The sequence below is a fragment of the Gracilinanus agilis genome, chromosome 3, assembly GCF_016433145.1.
Source record: "Gracilinanus agilis isolate LMUSP501 chromosome 3, AgileGrace, whole genome shotgun sequence".
NCBI lineage: Eukaryota > Metazoa > Chordata > Mammalia > Didelphimorphia > Didelphidae > Gracilinanus > Gracilinanus agilis.
In genome coordinates this window covers 408,333,784-408,348,205 of record NC_058132.1, presented here as the reverse complement: position 1 = coordinate 408,348,205, position 14,422 = coordinate 408,333,784, and the positions used below count along the sequence as shown (strand labels likewise).

At 33.7% G+C, this 14,422-nt stretch overlaps 1 protein-coding gene across 1 annotated transcript in view; it reads left to right on the top strand.

Moving 5' to 3' along the window:
- The window catches only part of PAXBP1 (PAX3 and PAX7 binding protein 1), a 39,103-nt gene that overhangs the window by 21,192 nt on the left and 3,489 nt on the right, over positions 1-14,422 (top strand). Inside the window, exons 8-16 of the mRNA XM_044670208.1 lie at positions 677-800; positions 3,853-3,952; positions 4,044-4,159; positions 6,523-6,722; positions 7,881-8,025; positions 9,270-9,391; positions 9,751-9,827; positions 10,206-10,272; positions 14,175-14,321. Of these exons, the coding sequence (XP_044526143.1) occupies positions 677-800; positions 3,853-3,952; positions 4,044-4,159; positions 6,523-6,722; positions 7,881-8,025; positions 9,270-9,391; positions 9,751-9,827; positions 10,206-10,272; positions 14,175-14,321 (1,098 nt within the window). The remainder of the gene's footprint in view (positions 1-676; positions 801-3,852; positions 3,953-4,043; positions 4,160-6,522; positions 6,723-7,880; positions 8,026-9,269; positions 9,392-9,750; positions 9,828-10,205; positions 10,273-14,174; positions 14,322-14,422) is intronic.

Here is a 14,422-nt window from a genome sequence, read left to right as displayed (position 1 = left end):
TTGATTTCTTAAACTAATTGATGTGAAAACTCACTTGTCTTATAATAAAATAAAGGAAATTAATTCTTTAGTGGCAAGAGGTGGAACTTCCTGACTATTCTTTTAAGACATTAGTACCTCATAACAGGAAATCCTGGTTGCTAACAAAGAGGTTAGTGAAACCTATTGAAGTAATATTGCCGTTTTTGTTGACAAATTTGCACAAAAGTTCAATAAATCACTTGAGTTATTTAGTGTCTGTAAGTTTTAGGGTTATCTTAAATTATGGATTGAATTGCTTTTTGGATTAGTATAAGAAACATAGGTGATATACAATATTGTACATTTTCTTAGCACTGCCCAGTGATAATTATATAGTTGGCTTCTTTGTATTTTTGAGAATCAGACTTACTGCTGAGAAATTAATGATGCACTTTAAAAAACAAAACTCAACTAAGCTATTCTAAAAAAATCCGGTAGGCAAACTTTATTGGAACACAGATATGCAAGGAGACTTTTGGAATTGTGAACAGAATTTATGTGTGAACTATAGAAATACAATTAAATTTTTTAAAATTAAATTTTTTATTCTGACCATAGTTAGGATACCTTTTTCAGAATTCTTGGATTAGTATGGAACCCCCGAATACTTTAGCAGCTAGAATTTGATGTTACGTAGTGTGTTGTATTTTTGCAGGTGCCACTGATTAACGAACTTGAATCAGCAATGCATCAGCTGTACAAACAGCGAGCTTCCCGCCTTGTCCAAAGACGACAAGATGATATTAAAGATGAATCTTCGGAGTTTTCAAGCCATTCAAGTCAGTCCATCTTGAAGGTTTTTATTATTCATTAAACAACCTTGTTTACTTAGTGCAGCTTATTTGAAAAGTAGATATCTCAGAGTACTTTTTAAAAACAAATTTCCTTGCTCTTGTGACAGGTATATCTAAAAATAACATAGAACTGAAATTTAAAAAAAATTCTGCATCACACAAGAACGCTGAGATTTTCACTATTATCTTTTATCTTGCAACTTCTGTCTTCTCTAGTCACATTTCCTCTTTTCTTCTTTAGAGTTTAGTAAATACTTCATTCATAATGCTTTAACTTGAAGGCATCTTTTTTCACCCAACATATAGTGAAACTAATACTGTTACATTGATCACACAAAAGAAATTTAAAGATTTAAAGTGCTTGATAGAAAAAAAATTTAAACTAATTTTATTCTGTTAAAATTGTTACAGTATAAATCAAATGTCAAAAACTACAGCTTTTTAAATTTAAATACACCTTGGGTAAAGCATTTCTCCATAATCTCCCCCACTCTCCAATGTTCCTTCTCCCACTATGTTAACTTTTAGCATGCTGAATTCTATGTGATGCTTGAAATTGTAGGATAGAATATTAATGAATTTTGGTTTCTCTGAAGTATTTTTCACTTAGTAAAAGTGATTTGAAAATGTAGTGAAATTATTTGCATATTCATTTTTTCCTACCCTGATATTGGTCTTAGTCATCTAAAGAATACCAGCAATATTTTTCCTTCAGTCCGAGTAGTTTAAATTTTTTTTTTAACATTTTGCTATTTTGAAGGGAAGCATAATTGTTAACCTCTGTTTAAGTAGTCTAAGCTGAGACTCATCCATTTCTTACCAGATAAATATAGGTTTCTTAATCTTAAACTTCTGAGACCCTTTTCTTTTTGCCCATGCATTCTAATATGTTTTTACATGATCAGAATTTTTGCTGGTGTGAAAATGTAGTTTCTGTTGCCATTTTTTTTGTCTGTCTTCTCTGATACCACATGACAAATAGTCATGGTGACATTCTCTGAATTTAAAAACTATTTAATAAAATAAATAGGCATGGAGAGGTAGAGAAAATAAATGGTAACAGCAGGGACTTCCAGAGCTAAACTAGCCTGAGCTAAGAGCCACAGATGGCTTTTGAGCTTCTATTTTGCTATGTCATTGTTCTAGTGTTTTACAGATTTTGACTTCTGCATCTCACTTTAAATGTTTTGCTCTCTACTGAGCTAGATTTCTAAAGTTGGACTTTTTGTCATTCAGTAATTAGTAACTCGTTCATGGGAGAAATTTTCTTTTTTAATAAAGTGATTAACATGAATTGTACATTTTAGATTCTCTAAGCACTTTCCATTAATGCTAGTAATTTGCTCATCAAAATGTATTCACACTACTTAAGTGTTAACCATAGTTTGTGGGGGATGGTATATTACACTGGAAGTTCAAAAAAATCAAAATAAAAAATGAGTTAAGGAGTCAGCATTGACTATCAGAATCTTTGAGGAAAAATTACATTAGAGCTCATGAAAATCTCATAATACCTCCCAAAGCAGTAGTATCAGCCATTTAAAAGATTCTGAGAACTTTTCATATAGATTGCCTGCATCAATTAATTCATGCTTTTGTATAATCCCTTCTACCTCAAAACAAACTGAGGGATAGGGATAGAGACAAAAGAATCTCTTGATTTCAGCTCTTCTCCCAGGTATTTTCCCACAAACTTAGTATTTTTATAAAACCTATACATGTGACAATACTTAAAATACTGTAGGGGAGTATCGATACTTTAAATCATTTGTTTATTGAAGTTTGTTTTTAAGAAGAATGATGGATTGGGTGCCAGGGAGTTTCTTAATTCTGTACATTTGGAAAATTTACGGAGCTAGTTGAGCTACAATTGGGGGCATTCATGATTAAATGACTTTTATTATTAATCCTAGTGGGTAAGAATAGGGATTAGATCTATTATCGCATCAACATAGGAAACTTCCTTTACCAGTTCAGGTCAGCACTTTCTTTTTAACTTAGTATTAGAGAATTGCCTGGAGCATGGGGGAGATTAAGTGATTTGCCCCAGGAACTTGTCAGAGCCAAATTATGATAGAGGTAGTCTAAAAAACCCTGCAAATTTATCTTAGGGTCTTAAAAAAAAGTATTTTTTTTTACTTTTACCTTCTTCAATAATGTGTTAGTTTAGTATGTTAGAAAATTTTGAGAGTGAGCTATTTCTTGCCATGTTTTTATATTCTTCCCCCCCTCCCCCATTGATTGCCCTGGTTTTGGACAAGCCCAGAAAATGGAAGGGGGTAAAAGGAGGAGATATCTCCACACGTTTTATCTGGTACCTTTTTATGCATGTGTTGTTATTTCTTTTTCCCCATTAATCTCCTCCTTTATTTCCTTTCCACTGCTGTGCCATTTCCTTTCAAAGACTTATGACTTAGAAATTTGACTATAGGTGTGAGAAACTCTAAGAGGAAAGGACTAATGTTTTGGGATGGTGAAGTTGGAATTATTCAAGTTCTGAACTTCAGGATTGAATATTGCTTATTTTCTTCATGGTTCCAAAAAATAGTTGTAATTAGGATCTAATTTTTTTTCTGTAGGCCAATTTAAATAGTAGTTAAACCACAACCCTGTTTTCCTCCTGTGTCCTTCCCTGTCTTTCTTTACTGTTTTTCATGTTAAGAAGTACACAACATTCAAAGTCTTGCTTAAAGAAGGAAAACGCTTTCTTTTCTCAGACAATTTGGATTTAAAAAATTTTTTGTGTTCATAATAGCATGTATCGTTTTTAGTGCTTAAGATCTTAAAAAAAAAGAGAGAGAAAAAGTGTTGTATATGCCTAGAGTTTTTGTCTCTTCTAAAAGGGAATTCAGTTGGTTCTACTGCTTCCTCGTACCCCTTTCCCCAGAAACACAGAAATATTCAGGTTTGTTAATTGGAACCAATCACACCGTATTGAGATTAGCAAGCAGTCTGTCATACTAGTTTGTTCTTTGCAAACTCTTTCCCCAGTATTGTTGATAGGAGGCTTTTAATTTGAGTCATTGATGTCTTGCAGATAAAGCTCTGATGGCACCAAATCTTGATTCTTTTGGCCGAGACCGAGCCTTGTATCAGGAACATGCAAAGCGTCGGATTGCAGAACGGGAGGCCAGGAGGTAAAGCTTTCACATCCTTGGGTTTATTGTATGTGAGAAGGAGGTATTTGTTTTATCTGTTTGGGGGGAACTTGATACTGTTTATGTTTAGGACTCGCCGCAGACAAGCCAGGGAGCAAACCGGCAAAATGGCAGATCACCTCGAAGGTCTTTCCAGTGATGATGAGGAAACATCAACAGATATTACTAATTTCACTCTGGAAAGAGGTTAGATATTTGTGTATTTAAATACTGGGTTTGGAATTTTTCTCGTTGGCCTCAAAGCCAAGAAGGACCTGGGTTCAAGTCCAGCTTCTGCCTCCTCCTGAATGGGTAGCCCTGTGCAGGTTAATTTACATCCAAGCAGCTCTCTTAAGACTGAAGGCTTCACAGAAGGTACTTATCTATACTGGTAGATGGAGTTTACTCACTGGGAGTAACCTTAGGCTAATGAAATCATTGATCTAATCCCTATCCCTTTCTTTCCTTTTTGGCCACTTGGTTTGTTACAAATATTAATCCTAACTATCTCTCAGCCTATCATTCTATATCTTTTTTTAAGTAATTGAAAGAATAGTGTTAGACTTAAATATCCTTATGGTCTCAATACCTATTCATTTTCCTTGATAGACTTTTTCCTTCATCTTCCTAGACCTCTCTACACTCAACATTATTGATGACTCCTTCTTTCTCATTTCTACTTACTTTGGTTTCCTGGTTCTCTTTCTACTTGTCTGACTGTCCCTTTTGGGTTGTTGGTTTATTATCCTTTTTCAGACTTCCCTTGCCTCCCAACATTTAGATGGTAGCACTATCATCTTCTGAGGGACAAAATTTGGAGTAATCTTTTTCCTTCATCCTCATCCTCTAACCATATGCAGTTCATTGCCTCATCTATTCAATTTTCCTTCTTCACTTTAGTTTAGGTATTTATCATCTCTTTCCTGGACTGATCTCCTTGCTTCTAGTTTCTCATCATAATCTGTTCCTTAACAGTTTCAAAATAATTTTTCTAATGTATAGATCTGTGTCACTTCTACCTCTAAAAGCCTTCAGTGATTTCTTAAAAAAAATATACTTTCCCACCTAACATCTAAGTCCTTCCAGTCATTTCTAGCCTACCTCTCCAAATTTTCATTTTTTAAAAAAAAATCTATTTTTATATTATTTATATCACTTGTTAAATCTTTTTCCTCTCACATTCCTAGTCATCCATTATAAGAAGAAAAAAAAAGAAGGAACTAACAGTTTATCAAAGTTTACCAACATAAACTTCACCAAATCTGATATATGTATTATTTCAAAACATTAGTACCTCACCATTCCTCTGCCAGGAATGGAGGGAAGCCAGAAAGTCATTAAAGTGTGCATATTTTTAAACTCATAGATACTTTTACTATGAAGCTTATGCCTCAGAGAGATCAAAGAAATAAGGAAAGGGTCATATGTTAAAAAATATTCAATGCTGCACTTTTTGTTCTAGTAAAGAACTAGAAATGGGTTGCCAATCAGTAATTGGAAGGACTGAAAAAAAATTAGAATACAAATGTAAGAATAATGTTATTTGTCCCAAGAAATGTTATGAAGGAGAAATTTAGAGAAACTTGAGAAGACTGTATGAACTGATATACAGAAAAATTAGTAGATCCTGAAGAAAAATTTATATAATAGTTATGATATAAAGAATGAAACTGAAATTCTTAAGAACTCTGAATAATGTAATGTCCAGTTGGGACTCCAGAAGACATGATCAGAGAGGTGATGAGTTATAGGTGCAAAATGGACACTGCTTGAATTTGTTTAATTGGCTATACTTATTTGAGGGCTTTTGAGAGGTTCAGGTGCAAGGTAAGGTGAATAAAGGTAAGTTAACCCAACTACACCACCACCTTTAAAGAAAGAAGAAAGATAAGAGCATCAGGAAAATTATTGCACTGAAGATAACAAAGAATTTTAGAGGAAGACATGACTCTTCCCTTCTTGCAGAGAATTCATTTTCTTCCTATTTTAGTTGTTCAGAAAGCTAACATGGCACATTTTATGTAAACTTTTTTCATTAGCCCTAAGGGAAGTATTTTCTCCCTCTAATTTTCAAAGAATGCTTTTTCTGACTCTGTGATCCTTGTGCTTATTATTAGCCCAGTGCTTTGCATATAGTAGACTTTTCTTGAAATTTTATTTAAATCAATTCTAAGAATATAGATACTAATGCTTAAAATATGGCTAAGATTGACTTAGTTTATAAACCACTTTGTATACAGTATCACATGATTTTGCCAATAACACTATGAGACAGGTACTTAGAAGTATCCTAATTTTACTAGGAATAGGAATAAGAAACTAACACAGAGAGGCACACAGATAGTAAGTGTGGGAAGTGAGATTAGAACTCAGATTTTTAATGATGGATCCAAGAGTCTTTCCCACTATAATATACTGTCTCTCAGAAATGCATTTTTTTTTATTTGTGAATGTAAAATGTCTTATTCTTGATAGTTTTTTTCAAGGTCCCAGTAAAAAAATCAAAATATGTTTACTTATTTATTATATTTAAATATTTAGTAATAACTCTGGTGGTGTTTCTTTCCTAGATCGTATCTCAAAAGAATCCACTAAGATTTTTGAAGATGTCCTTGAAAGCTTCTATTCGATTGATTGTATTAAATCACAGTTTGAAGCGTGGCGTTCTAAATATTTCACTTCTTATAAGGATGCTTATATTGGTCTTTGTTTGCCAAAGTTATTCAATCCTCTGATAAGATTGCAGCTTCTCACTTGGACTCCGCTAGAGGTGAGTGGTATAAAAACAATTATTTTTTGGGGGCAGCTGGGTAGCTCAGTGGATTGAGAGCCAGGCCTAGAAACGGGAGATCCTAGGTTCAAATTCCCAGCTGTGTGACCCTGGGCAAGTCACTTGACCCCCATTGCCTACCCTTATACCACTCTTCCACCTATAAGTCAATACACAGAAGTTAAGGGTTTAAAAAAAAAACCCAATTATTTTTTGTAATTAAATAGTGTGTTTGATTAAATTAAATCTTTTGAGTAAAAGCTTGAAATGTTACCCAAAATACAATTACTTTCCTCTTAGAATAATATGCAATGCTGCTCTGAGGATAGAGCATTATGTTAACTGCTAAGGCATATACTCCTTGTCATCTTATGGCCCCAAATGATAAACTATCCATTGCTTTATAGTTTTTCAGCAATTCTCCTGTTTAATAGCCAAGTTATGAGTTGCTGTGGCTTTGGCTTCCTTTACTTCTATTCCAATCTGCTGAAAGTTAGAAACAAATCTTATCATTACCACCTTGAGGGGAAAAATACTTTTGAAATTGCAAATAACATGATTTTATTCCTACATTATTGATTAATACTTAATAAAAGCTTGATTATTTTGAGGATAACAATAACGAATATATAACTATCATTTGGGGATTTATTGAAGTGACCAGTAGATTTCTTTATATTCTTGTTACACAAATTTTGGAAGATATACCTTGATATTGTTAAAGAGTTGTGTGTGTGTGTGTATATATGATATTGTTAAAGTTATTTCTAATAAAATATAATGCCTTACATTTTTAAAGTTTTTTATACTATTCAAAGTTTGCACATGCTCTTAATTCATTTGATTGTTGGTTAAACATACATACTTAAGGTAGGAACTATTATTTTTTATCCTATTATAATGGAAGAAAACTAAGATATAGGCTAAAATGACTTGTCTAAGAATTTAAAACTTATTTTAAGTAACAGAACTTGAACTAGAATCCAGATGTGTGTTTTCATTTTTTAAACTATTAATCCATTGCTAACTTTCTACAATAAAGTTGTTCAGAGTTTGTTATTTTGGTAAAATGTTTTATGTATTGAAATCCTTGTTATATAACTCATATGATAGAATGATTTAAATATTTGATATTAATAGTCTTAATTCTTATTCAAGGCAAAATGTCGTGACTTTGAAAGTATGCTGTGGTTTGAATCATTGCTATTTTATGGCTGTGAAGAGCAAGAACAAGAAAAGGAAGATGTAGATGTTGCATTACTACCTACCATTGTGGAAAAAGTAATTCTCCCTAAACTAACAGGTATAGTTTATTGGCATAATGGCTTTTAAAAAATTTCTCTATATACATACAAAATAGAAGTGAGGAGGTGGGAGTGTTATTCCTATGCTGTTTTTGTAATTTGGTAAAATCTCATATCAGATAATATCATTGCTGTACTTAGGTTCACCAACCTTTTGTTTATTGCTAATTGTACTGTAGTTTCCTCTTCATTTCTCTGAGAAAATAGTACCTAAGTTTTAGCTGGAAATTTTATATTCTGAAGACTTCCTGCTATCTTATCCTATCCTTTTCTTTCTTTTTTTTTTTTTAGACTTAATCTGATGTTTTATCTCAAATATAAAAAAATCAAAATTCTTATCCCAATCTTCAAAAGAAAACCATGAAAAGCAATGAAAACTGTTTATGACTTTTGTTTCTGTTAGTTTGCTTCTTTATACTGGGTTGTTGTCAAACTTTTCTTAAATTATACATTATTAGGCATACTCTGGGTGTTTTTAAGTGTTAAGAAGTATAATGGGAAACCAGCTATGGTTTACAAAAGGGGGTAGAAAACAGTTTTCTGCTAATGTCAACAAGTCAAAATTACTAATAGTCTTGTTCTATAGTTAGCTTTTTTTTCCCTAATCATAGGACGGTAACCTGCCCACTCCAAAATAATTCAGGGCATAGGAAGTTAACAGCACTTGTTAACTCTTATGCAAGAGGACTACAAATAATGTACCAAATGAGTAACTGGACCACTATCTGAGGAGAATTAAAAAAAAAAAAGGATTTAGATCAAAGAATGAGAACATCCTAATCTATAGAAAGGAACAAAATAATACCTCTTCTCTTCCCTTTTGTCCTCTATTAGCAATAAGGCGATATACTAAGGATTGAATCAATCAAAATAGGAAGTTAATGATTTTTGGAGAAGGAAAGAATAGGGAGGAGTTTAGGGGGCATTTGGTTCCTTTAGATTTAGAGAGGTTTAAGGTGATATGGCATAGGGATAGGCCAATAGTAAGAAGAAAAAGGAGGCAAATCTACAGGGGCAATAAGGAAGGAAAGAGAAAGTTCCTATAGCTCCACCAGCTAGGAAAGTTAAGTCCACAGAAGTCATAAAAAATGGAGGTTAAGTAACTTACCCAGGGGCACATAGCTAGTAAGTGAACCTAGGACCTCCCATCTCTAGGCCTGGCTCTCACTGTTTTTATATTTTAACTATGTATATAGTTTGCCTTTTTCCCTATGTCCAGTAAGACTCATTCTTACCCAAATAGGAATAGCTGAAAATACATGGGACCCTTTCTCTACTACACAGACATCTAGAATGGTTGGGATTACACTGAAATTGACAAGTGGATATCCTTCAGTGGTAAATGCAGAAAATAAAAACACACAGGTAATTTATTTGCATTTCTAGTTGAGAAACATTGGTTAGAAGACTTTTTATTTTCACCTTTGAAAATATAAATGGATATGTTACATATTATACCTAACAATCGCCTGTCTTCTCTCTTACATTAGGAGAAACATTATTACTAGCATCAATATTTTTAGTTTTAAATAATTTCTTTGAAAGGTCACTTTCATGAAAAGTAGCACTTAGCAATTTTTATTAGTTTTAACTCTTGGATAGTTCATAAAAAACATAATTGGAACATTGAGAAATGAAATTTTTTTTATAAAAGCTTGCAGTTTGACACACCCAGTCAAAGATTATAATTTCTAAATGGCTTATCTTTTTTTTAAAACTTTCAGCTATATTTAAAGGCACTCTTACTAAGAATGAGAAGAACGTTAGATGATGATGTATTTATGCCCTTGTATCCCAAGAAGTAAGTAAAACTTACTCATTGATTGTCTGCCATTTTGCCATTTTAATATAGTCATTGTTTGACTACTAATTTAATGAATTTCAATAGCTCAGAGAGACTGTTTGATAATGTATTGGGCAGATTGTTAACTTATCTAAAGGTAATAATATTTAATCATTGATCGTCCATCACATGTCTCTCAAGTAAATGTAAATGTATTATTTTGTCCCTTAAACATCAAATAACTTTCCTTCAAAATACAATTGATTCAAAACCATTTACTGCCTTTTAAATCTTTTTTGCCAGTTTTCTTGTATAGTTATTGATTAATATTTATGTCATCTGTCCTCTAGAATAAAGCGTTTCAATAAATATTTTTCCTTTCCCTTTTGTACTTAGTATCTTGGAAAATAAAAACTCTGGCCCTTATTTGTTTTTCCAGCGACAGTTCTGGTCTTCAGTTAAGGTAAGTGATCATGACATTCTAGGGATTTGGGATTTATTTATTTATTTATTTCTGGGGTGTTGTGCTCCCTCTCTAAAATAATAAAATGACCTGTAACATAAATAATTATATACTTTATAAGAAAAATTCCATTTAAAATGGGCTCATTTTGCAATTTTCTTATTTCAAACTCAGGAAACTTTTCAAAAGAAACAGTGCGGGGTTAGATTTCTCAGTTAGCCCAGAAAAATCCATTTAAACTATAGGATGACTAAATTTTATTGGAATTTTTTCCTTTTTTCCTGGGTGTTGAAGTTCCCCTCAGAATTTTTTTAATTGAATTTTTTTGCCCCACCACAATTCTTTTCCACGTCACTACAATCTTTAAATATCTAGTGTACTTGTAACCCATCATTTTTCCATTATTCTTAATGTGTTTAAAGTTTCAGATTTAACCTGCCTTTTCTCTATGTTCTTAATTCCCTCAGTGTAACTGATCTCAGCCATTGTGGGGTGGGTTGAAGGAAAGAGTGTTGTTATAGAACTTATTCATACAAATATCTTTCCAGAGGAAAGTGTGAGTGAAGTGAGGTATTTCAGATTTGATTTATTGACAGAGAGGGGCTTTCAAATGGTTGAGTCTTCCTAGATAATTTGACTCTGGAATCAGTCTCCGTAAGCTGTTCTGTGGTAGGCAACACAGTCTATTTGTAAGAGCTCTGAGCTTGGAAGCAAAGCTTGGGTTCAAATCTTTTCCTCTAGCCCTTGCTTACTGTGACTTTGGGCAAGTTTCCTTATTTGTAAAAGGGAGACTGCTAATTAAATAGGAATTGTAACTTAGGACTGTTTGTGAAAGTCAATTATAATAATGTCCATAAAGTGCTTGGTATCTTTTCCTCAGCTGTTCTACTTGAACATTTTCTTAATAGCTCAGAGTTTTTTTCAGAGTCTTTACAAGAGCAATAGCAGCTAGTTTCCTTTTTTTTTTTTTTTTTAATTGGTGGGAAGAATAACCATTTGTATGTGTTGGGTTTACATTTGTAAAATATTTAAGTTAAAAAAACTGAGGCCTAGATAGGTTAAACTAGTATATACAAATCAGTAAGACTTTATTAAAAGAGATCTGATGATTGAAACTTCATAAATAACATAACTTTTCATTATATATTTCTTGTAAATTCCTGACAAAAATCCCTATTTAGAATATTTTCACACTGAAATTGGGAACTTTGTTTAAAAGGAATTTATAATCAGTGTTGCTAATTTTAATTTGTATATAGGTAAGAGTATTATGATTACCAACTGTGTTTTCCCCTCCATCTTATTTTCCCCTTATAGTTCTGTTCTTTTTCCTTTCACTCTGTCCTTCCTCAGTGGTATTTTGCTTTTTATCACTCCCCGTTTCTACTTCCCTCCCTCCTATTTCAACCCCACCTTGCCCATGTCTTATTCCTCTCCTACTTCTGTATAGGGTAAGATAAGATTCTATAACCCAGTGAGTATGGTTATGATGAGAGTAAAATTTAAGCATTGCCCGTCACCCTTCCTCAACCTCTCCTCCATTGTAATGGTTTTTCATGCCCCTTTATGTTATAAAATTTGCTCCATTCCATCTCTCCCTTCCCTTTTCTCTCAATGCAATTCTCTTTTTCTCTCCTTGATTTTTTTTTTGCAATGCATATCATCCTAATCAACTTATTTCCCAACCCTCTATGTATACTCCTTCTAAATGCTGTACTGCTAATAAGAATTTTTTTTAAACCCTTGTACTTCGGTGTATTGTCTTATAGATGGAAGATTGGTAAGGGTGGGCAATGGGGGGTCAAGTGACTTGCCCAGGGTCACACAGCTGGGAAGTGGCTGAGGCCGGGTTTGAACCTAGGACCTCCTGTCTCTAGGCCTGACTCTCACTCCACTGAGCTACCCAGCTGCCCCTAGAATTTTAAATGAATTACAAATATCCTCTTTCCTTATAGGAATACATACAGAGTTTGACCTTATTGAGTACCTTCAATTTTCTCTTTTTATTTACCTTTTTAAGCTTCTCTTGGGTCTTTTGTTTGGATTTCAAATTTTATGTTTAGGTTTGGTCTTTTCATCAGGAATGCTTGGAAATCTTCTATTTTACTGAATGACCATTTTTTCCCCTGAAAGAATATACTCAGTTTTCATGGATAGGTGACCTTGGGTTGTAAATCTAGATCTTTTGCCTTCCTGAATATCACATTCTATGCCTTTTGGTTCTTTAATGTGGAAGCTGCTAAGTCCTGTGTGATCATTATTGTAGTTCCATGGTATTTGAATTATTTCTTTCTGGCTGCTTACAGTATTTTCTCTTTGACTTGGGAGCTCTTGAATTTAGCTATTATATTTCTGGAAGTTGTTATTTGAGGATTTCTTTCTTGAGGTGATCTGTGAATTCTTTCCATTTTTATTTTGATCTCTTGTTCAAGAATATCTGGGCAGTTTTCCTTGATAATATTATATTATGATGCCTAGGGTTTTTGTTTGTTTTGTTTTGTTTTGTTTTTTTACCATGGCTTTCAGGTAGATCAGTAATTCTTAAATTGTCTCTCCTAGTTCTGTTTTCTGGGTCAGTTTTATCAATGAGATATTTTATGTTTTTTTCTATTTTTTTCACTCTTGGTTTTGTTTTATTTTTATTTCTTGATGTCTTGTGAAGTCATTAGCTTCTAGTTACCCAGTTCTGTTTTTAAGGAATGACTTTTTTCTTTCATGAGCTTTTGAATCTATTTTTCTTTTGGCCCCTTTCTTCTTACATTGCTTTCATTTCTCTTCCCCATTTTTCCTCTCCCTCTCTTAACTGATGTTTGAAATCCTTTTTGAGCTCTTCCAGAATCTGTCCCATTCATATTTTTCTTTTAGATTTTGCATGTATTTTCTTTGCTTTCACAGTCCCCTTCTGTTTCTGTGCCTTGTTCTTTGTCTCCATAAAAATTCTCTATAGTTAGGTCTTCTTTTTTTTTTTTTTTTTTTTTTTTTTAATGTCTGTTCATTTTCCCAGCCTTTTTATTCTCCAGGAAGTTTAGGACACCCTCTTAAATTTCAGTCATCCCTTAATGCTACCCTTAGCCTTATTTCTGAGTTTCTGCAAGTTTCAGTTCTTACAAGATGGTATGAAAGCATGTGGACTGGGAGCTCTGAGGGCCACCTCCCACTGCTGATTCAGTTACCCCTTGAGACTGCTGATAGCTGAAATTCTAGCCTTAGGCTTGAGCAGAGGCTTTTTGGGGGTCAATCTGGTCATGCACACAGCAGATTACTCTACCATCTTGGCAAGAGGATCAGGGGGCCCAGCTTTGGGTCTACTTACTACCCTAAACTGGAATCTTTGTCCTCACCACAAACCTGGGCTGGGACTCCTGGCCTGGCCTGACCTTGCTCTGGGTCTACACAGATCAGGCTACTCAGCACAGATTCTCCTCCCTGTAAATTTGCTTGGAACTTTAAGGGGTGTATGTTTGATTGAACCACTCTTGGCTCAGGCAGGATCTAAGGGTCTTGATGTTGCCTTGGGCTCAGATTCAGAATCTGGCATGGATTTGGCGGGATGGGAGACACTTGCAGTTGGCTTGCTGTAGCGTCCCTTCTGTGCTCCCTTCTCACCCCAGTGCCCCAGATGTTCTCTTCCTACCTTTCAGTTTGTTCTCTTCTTGAAAGTTGCTTCGCTTTGTCTCCTTGTTGGTTCTTTCACTACTGTATTCCGTTTGTGGTGTTATTTTTAAGATTGGTTGGAGAGGATTCTTAATGGTGGTTTCAAGCTTCCTGCTTCTACTCCACCATCTTGGTTCTGAACGCTTTTCTCCAAAATGAGCATTTTAAAGATGTTCACTACAGTTTATATTATATATGTGACCTAGTTCTCATATAGCTTCAGTTTTTCAATTTACTTTTCTCCTCAGCTTTTAGGAAACTTTCTCCAGTGGTATGGCATTTTTTCAAACAAAACCCTTCAAGAATTATCCATAGATGGTTTGCTAAATAGATACATCCTTATGGCTTTTCAGAACTCTGAGTATGGGGATGACAGCATCAAAAAAGCCCAACATGTAAGTTAATGAAGATATTTAGTATTTAAATTTACTTTGAATTAAAAATTTTTTTTTTGTATGAATCTATTGAGTATTGTTTAAAGCCCTCTACAAAGTTA